This window comes from Cynoglossus semilaevis, chromosome 11 (assembly GCF_000523025.1).
Source record: "Cynoglossus semilaevis isolate Cse_v1.0 chromosome 11, Cse_v1.0, whole genome shotgun sequence".
Lineage (NCBI taxonomy): Eukaryota > Metazoa > Chordata > Actinopteri > Pleuronectiformes > Cynoglossidae > Cynoglossus > Cynoglossus semilaevis.
Genome location: NC_024317.1, coordinates 13,398,029 through 13,405,397, shown reverse-complemented (window position 1 = coordinate 13,405,397; position 7,369 = coordinate 13,398,029). Strand labels below are relative to the sequence as shown.

At 41.9% G+C, this 7,369-nt stretch overlaps 1 protein-coding gene across 4 annotated transcripts in view; it reads right to left on the bottom strand.

Annotated features, from left to right (window-relative positions):
- The window catches only part of LOC103386459 (plasma membrane calcium-transporting ATPase 1-like), a 53,123-nt gene that overhangs the window by 9,973 nt on the left and 35,781 nt on the right, over positions 1-7,369 (bottom strand). For all 4 annotated transcript variants that reach the window (XM_025060449.1, XM_025060448.1, XM_017036589.2 and 1 more), the window contains 8 exons: positions 5,235-5,417; positions 4,052-4,266; positions 3,651-3,893; positions 3,256-3,497; positions 2,918-3,155; positions 1,435-1,614; positions 953-1,040; positions 700-806 (listed from right to left, as the gene is read on the bottom strand). In XM_025060449.1, coding sequence (XP_024916217.1) covers positions 700-806; positions 953-1,040; positions 1,435-1,614; positions 2,918-3,155; positions 3,256-3,497; positions 3,651-3,893; positions 4,052-4,266; positions 5,235-5,417 — 1,496 coding nt within the window. The remainder of the gene's footprint in view (positions 1-699; positions 807-952; positions 1,041-1,434; positions 1,615-2,917; positions 3,156-3,255; positions 3,498-3,650; positions 3,894-4,051; positions 4,267-5,234; positions 5,418-7,369) is intronic.

The window sequence follows — 7,369 nt, the reverse complement described above, 5'->3', positions numbered from 1 at the left end:
ACAGAGACATAGGGTGCTAACTGAAAAGTTTCCACGTGGGAACCATGAGGTCTGGTATGTCAGTGGTTCAAGTCCCAGATGTCCTGGTGGTGTGTTTAAGAAGTAAGGACCGTCGGGGAGTTGTTTGGCGACAGAGCTGTTTGTCAGTGTGAAACAGAACATCACACACAAGAGCTGAGCATCACTGAGATCATGCACACACACCTTGAGCTCTTATTGACGTAAAACAAAAGTAGTTGTGTGTGTATTTGGGTCTTTAACGCCAGAATAAAAAAAACATCAAATTCATTTGGTGACAAACACAAATTCAAGTAAAATGTTGTAGTGTGAAATCAATACAGCTTAGATATTTTCCCCTGACTCAAACCCAGTATACTAATCCCCTCTACAAATGTATATAATGTGTTTAGTAAATCCTGGGGTGTGCCATCCTCACGCTGTGTACGAGACAACAAAAAATAAAAGCTCAACATGTATTATTTACTATTACATTTTACAGCCTGTTTTAATAAATAAGATGAAGCGTTACCGTGGTTATCGTCTGGAAAAAAATCCCCACCCATTTATGGCATTAGAAATTTAATTAACTCAATGGGGTTCCTTTCCTTTTGGTAATGATGCAGAGCAAACAGAAACAGAGCTGAATAAATCACAGAGGAGCTGTGGAATAAAGACAGGAAAAAAACGAGGAGTGGTTACCATGGCAAAGCCAACATCAGCCTTTTTGAGGGCGGGGCCATCGTTGGTGCCATCTCCTGTCACTGCCACCACCTGTCGGGTCTCAGCCACCGTGCTGTCAATGATGCCTGTTCAACAGGATGAAACAGACAGTTCTGTGTCTTAGCAGGTGTGGTGTATGCAGATTCATGTGGCGACAGCTCGTGTGCGAGGAGCAAAACAATAACAGGGAAAAAGGATGTTCTCGTCAACAGTGCATCTTAGAAGAACCCACCTTTGACGAGAGTGTGTTTGTCAGTTGGTGAAGAACGAGCCAGAACGCGCAGTTTGGGCCAAACTTTGTCCAGACGCTCCTGTTCCACCTGAGAAGACAAAATATCAGCTAACAGTTTCACAGTGGTCGAGTTAAAAAAAAAACACAAAACACAGTTGCTGCATTCGAAAAAGATACTATTAGTGTACAAATGAAAACCAGAACTGCCATCAGAGGCAGAGAAACGCCAGTGATGACTTCACTGTCATAGGAAAAAAAGAAGTATTGCACCACGTATCCACAGGCACAGTAAACCCATTGCTGTTTGTGTTGATAAGTCGCATTTCACCTTGACACAAACACATTTCATTATGATTCTGCACCGTATTCAAATGAGAGCCACTGACAAGCACTGATAAACACATTGATGTTGGTTTGAGCTAGTTGATTGTACTGCTAATCTGAGGAACTACAGTAAAACTCCTTTTATTATTATTCCTCACCTCTCCCTTGTCGTTTCTAATCTGCTGGTTAAACTCCTTGCCCTCCAGACACAAGAAGTCCTCTCCTGGCAGCAGGATGCCACACTTGGTTGCAATTGCTCTGGCGGTGTTGATGTTATCTCCAGTAACCATACGTACAGTGATGCCAGCGCGCTGGCACTTAGAAATGGCCTCTGGTACCTGAAACGTGGGAGAGAAACAAATAAGTCTAACTTCTTTAACAACTGCAAACCTGAAACATTACAGAATAAATTTAAAAAAATTATGTTGGAATGTTTCGTACTAACGTTGGGAAATTTGGAACTGATTTAAAACAAAGAATATGGCTCCTGCTGTGGGCAGCCTGTTAACAGCTGATCTGCTGTTCACACAAGAATTTTCCAAACATGGGATCAATAAAGTTTAAATGTATTTATTTATTACAATCTCAGCGGTGGTAAAAATGCAGGCATCATGACGAGCACACTGAAAAACAATTCTTGCTTTAAATAAGACAATGTAAGAATCTACTTTTGTTACGCTGTCTCCAGAATCCGAGACCTTTTGTCTGTATAAATGCCACTGTTGTCTCTGTGCAGTGAATAACACAGAGCAGATAAAAAGCTGCCGCCGTAGTTGAGTAGTTATGATTTATTGCACTGAATAACAAAAAATGGTATTTGGAAAAACTACTGCAGTTGTGGTGCAGAGTTCAGAGTAGTAGAAACAACTGGACAGAAAGAATACTTCTGTACTTGGATCTGGTGTCCGTCTTATGTCTTGTGTCCACCACAGGTCGTGTGGAGACAAATGACGAGCTGCTGATTGTCTCCTGCTGTTCTATGGTTATTTCCATCCTGACTGTGATCTTTGTGCTCTGACATTAAAGCAGCAGGCAGCAGCACCGACGCTCTCTGAACTTCATTACAGGCTTCATTTAACACTTCAAAAGGATCCAAAATCAGAGCCACCTGACCACAACTCACTTTAGTCTTTGTATAAAGAAATCATTTCAGTTTACTCCATGCCAATATACACTAATGTATTCTTTATATGTAACTGGAATACAATAGAAGAAGATCAGGAGCATCCTCAAGAAAAACCACAATGGCAACCATGGTTTAAAACAGTGATTCCCAAAGTAGGGGGCAGGTTCCCCTTAGGGAGGCCTGAAGCCATTTTGGGCTTTGTGAGAAGCACGCAAAACAAATTACATTCATTTTTTTTTTTTGTCAATTGCGGCACAGTGGCAATAAACAATTGGACCTCAGTTTGTTTTCTTTTTGCAACAAGAATAGTAGTATTTGGTGGAATTACAGATTTTAAATACATTTGTTACAGATTTAAAGCTAGTGTTTCTGTTATTTCAGTACAGGTTATGCACACAACTCTGGTTTAATAACAACGCCATACAAACCACTAAACAGTGTCAACTTTGCCCTGTTGCCCTGACCTAAGGAACCAACAGAAACGTCAAATTCTCTGTAAACTTGGAGAAGTGTACCTCGGGTCTGACGGGGTCCTCGATGCCCACCACAGTGATACAGGTGAGCTCGTTCAGAATATCATTCTCGCTGTCCCAGTCTGGTTCTCCAGCCTCAGCAGGGAAGTCCCTGTAGGCCACACAGATGGTCCTTAGCCCATCACATGCCATTGGCTCGATTACCTTGCGCACCATCTCATCACGGTCCTTGGGCTTGAAAACACGAGGCTTGCCTTCGGCGTCCAAGATACGAGAGCACCTACGAGAAGAAAACAAAAAACACGTTAGGGAGGAACAAACACGAGACGCATCATGAGACAAATACGACTTGACATGGACAAGATTCCATTTCCTCTTACTTCCTCAAGACGATTTCCGATGCTCCTTTGCTGTACATACGGAAGCCTCCATCTGCATTCTTAAGCACTGTGCTCATGGACTTGCGAGAGGAGTTGAAGGTGTAAACCTTGTAAAGTTTCTCTTCTGGCACCTCGTCTCTGATTGGTTGATAATCCCTCTTTAATTCCAGCACCAGGCCGAGAAGAGAACATTCAGTCTTGTTGCCTACGTGGCGGGGCAGGCCACCTTCCTTCTCTGGAGGCTGAGAGAAGCAAAAATGATTTCAGTGAGAAGTTCATGTAGAAACAGCTTTTATGTCCTGTCAAACAATATTTATATATAAGCAATATTTTATGGATTATTATAATCCAAGATCATGCTCATGGGCTGTAACTCCAGTCTGTGAGGGTCTCACCAGGATCTTGGTGGTGTATGCAGAGTTGATGGAGATGCTGTTGACCAACACTTCAAGTGTCTCTGGTTTGATGGCTTCAGGTTCAGGAACAGTTTTGTGGTGTGTGTCACCAACGTATGCCTGTACCACCGTCATCCGGTTCATGGTCAGTGTGCCAGTCTTGTCGGAGCAGATGGCTGTAGCGTTGCCCATGGTTTCGCAGGCATCCAGGTGACGCACCAGATTGTTGTCCTTCATCATTTTCTAACAGACGAACGGAGCAGTTAGAGGCTTTTCATCTGCTAAAAACTAAAACCACCTGACCTCACAGATGGTAATGTCTTTCAATGTACATCAAGTGCTGGACAAGGTTTTCTAAAATAGTGCTACATCCTCCATTTCTTCATCCCTATCCAGTTTACCTTGACGGAGTAGGCCAGAGAGATAGTGACGGCGAGTGGCAGCCCCTCAGGAACAGCAACCACCAGAACGGTAACGCCAATAATGAAGAACTTGACAAAGTATTGGATGTAGATGGGAGTGCATTCAGCTATCCAGGAGCGACCCTGGATCCCAAAGGTGTCAATCACAAAGAAGAGAATAAGGATGATGACGGTCACAGCTGACATGATCAGACCTGTGTGGGAAAACAAATAAGAGATTAAAAAATCTCATCTTCAAATCAAGTCAGCTCATATTTTATACAAGATGGTAAAAAATTTACATATAATTTGTATAAATATGAACTGTCATGTATTTGGGTTATTTTCTGCAGTATTTTTGAAACGTGATATGTTTAGCGACGGTTTGTGTTGAACTCAACAGAATGTGGAAAAACTCCCTTCAAAGACCATATAAAACCTTATTTTTAGGAGCAGGTGACCCAAGGAATTGAAGACTTTTAATTTGAATTTTATTTCCTACTTCATTCTTTTCACTCTTTCTCCAGTTTATCCACCCACCATTTCTTGCAGATTTATTAGGCCCAGTAACAAAGTCACAGTGAAATGAAAGCCGTTTTTATAGACTTGTGTAATGTCATGAGATATTGATAAAAGAAATGAACTTCTGACAACTCCAGAGGCAAATAGAACACAAGACAACATCCTGACAGAGGGGTCAAGAAAAAAAAAACCCAAACACCTGTGTTTTTTGTTTTATCCCTTTGTCATCCCTGTTATTTGTTCAGTCAGTCAGACATCCACCTGCTGTCAAAGCAGCCCAAATGTTGGATCCCTGCGGGGACTGGAACTGGTTCATGGAAACTGCCCCGCTCCACCAATACTACCTCACCCCCAACATAAGCTAAATTAAGGTCAATTGAAATGACGCAGGAAATACTTTCAGTTCCAGGATGAACCAATAAATCATCTGTCCAATAACACTGAGTGCAATCCAGCCCCCGACTTTATGTGCTATTAAAGGAGGAGTCCCAGATTTCTGAAAATAGCACAGAAACTGGCTCAACAAGAAGATAAAGGAGCCACCAAATCAAAATAAACTCACCCTGAGAGAAAATAATCTCATTTCAAAGCAGACCAACACGGGCGTGGCAGTTTGTGTGTGTGTGTGTGAGTGTGTGAGCGTGCATGTGTGTGTCCTTACCAGCCTTCCCAATTTGTACAGCCAGTCTGGTCAGTTTGCCCTGCAGCACTGACTTCTCCTTCTTAGTCACGTTGACCTTCTTCACTGGTTTGGCCTCTTCTTTCTCCTCCTTTTCTTCAGACTCGGCCGCCTCCTCACTCTTCAGGGGCTGAATCTCCAGGGCGATGCCATCCTGGGTCTTGGCTGGAGGAAGATGAGGTGTGGGGGAGTAAGGTGGAGGGTGAAGAGGTCAACGTAGAAGAGGGACGCAGGTTTTAAGATGCAAATGGTAAGGGAGGAATTGATCGAAGATATAATAGAGGGTGGTGGGAAAAGTGGGCAGAGTAATGGAGATGAACAGATAAAAAATGTAAAGTGGTAGGGGTTTTTAAGGGAGCAGGAATTGGAAGCAGAGCAGGAAGTCACAAGATGACAGAGGAGGTCACAAAATAAAACGGTGAATGAAGGGGGATTCAGGAGTGGTTTGGGAACAGGGGTGGAGAGGCAGAGAAACGTTATAGATTGAGTCTGATGGAAAATTTCAAAACCCTGGAATTGCTTTTTTAGAGATATTTATCTCTTATATTGTGACCCTTAAGTTACAGTATATTTAAGAGGTCATCATTGTGTGGTCACAGAAGGGTCATGGAAACGTCCAGGTAGCTTAAGGTTGTGTCACAGACAAGTTGGGAGCAGCAGGTCGTAATGAGGAGCAGCAGACAACAGAGAACAGCAGATACAACAGAGAAGATTTAACAGGAGCCTGTCAATCACACTAAAAGACACAAGCACACGCACACACACGTACGCACGCACACACACATAGAGATTTTTTAAACAATAGAGCTCATCTGTGGAACAGGCTGGGTTTAGAAATCTGATAAGGCTTCTGGGTTCACATCCTGTTCGGCCACTCTGCTCCTCATTTGCTTTGACAGTGTATTTGCATTTCACACCATCAGCCTTTATTCCTGTTTGAACTGCCGCACAGAAAATGCAGATTTCTGATTTGTTTGTCAACTGCTGAACAGCTCACGCTATATTTAGATAAACTACATTCATTTAGTGCCACGTCTCATATTTCAATACAAAGGAGATGCAAGAATGATGAATGGAAACAACGATGCCAGAAGCACTCTGACAAACAGAGGTTTGATGTACAGTTTGTTTGTGAACAGATTTAGATAAAAGTCCTGTCTAATTATTTCATTTTCTGCATTTCTAGGCTAGTGACATTTCTCTAAAAGTACCAAAAATAACAAAATGGTCAATTGAGAGATATAATCAGCAAGAGTTCCTGGAACTAAAACTGTCAAAAGCTCATAGAATAAAAAGAAGTTTAAGTTTCTGGAGTTTTAAAATAAACTTTTCATGGGTCAGCTACACCGCTATTTTTAATCAAATTAAAATTAAATGGTAAATATAAAAAAAGACAAGTCTCTTAGCTTTTTATAATGACTAAATTTGGTACACTTGAACTTGACCAACATTTAACAATTTGAGGGACCTAATTTATAAACAGTCCTTCAAATGTGCCCGTACAGTAAATCTCTTTAATGATCAACTCTAACGATCAGCTGTTCTGTTATATGACACAATAAATTCTGAGAACACTGCTGGAAAATAAATGATGCCATTTTGTTTACAGTAATGTCTGATGACAGGAAATATCCCTATTTTTTTTGAGATTCCAACAAACGTTTAAATTGTTGTCATGTTGTCAACTGACTTTCACTTCTACTACTACAACTGGCAGTAAACCCATGACGTCTGGGCATCTGTGTCATTGTCATTGATATATTACTGATTGTATGGATGTTGAGTTCAAACCTGAGAGCTGTGGAGATTTATACACACGGCCCACTCTAAAGACAAGCCACAACATAGAGCTAACCAACACAGCTTCACACGAAGAAGACTGAAATCCACTGACCAACCACAGAACTTCAAACAGGCGCAGCACTGAACCATGGTAAAACGCATGGCGGGCAGAAGATAGAGGGTGTCTCACACTCAAAAAGAAAAGCAAGTCAACAAACAGAAGACAAACTCAAAGGACCAACCCCAAAAAAATGTGAAAACGACAGCAATGCAAAACCACGACAGAGAACTACGACAAGAGGTAGAAGAGGCTGCAGCGCCGTGAAGCCTGCAGG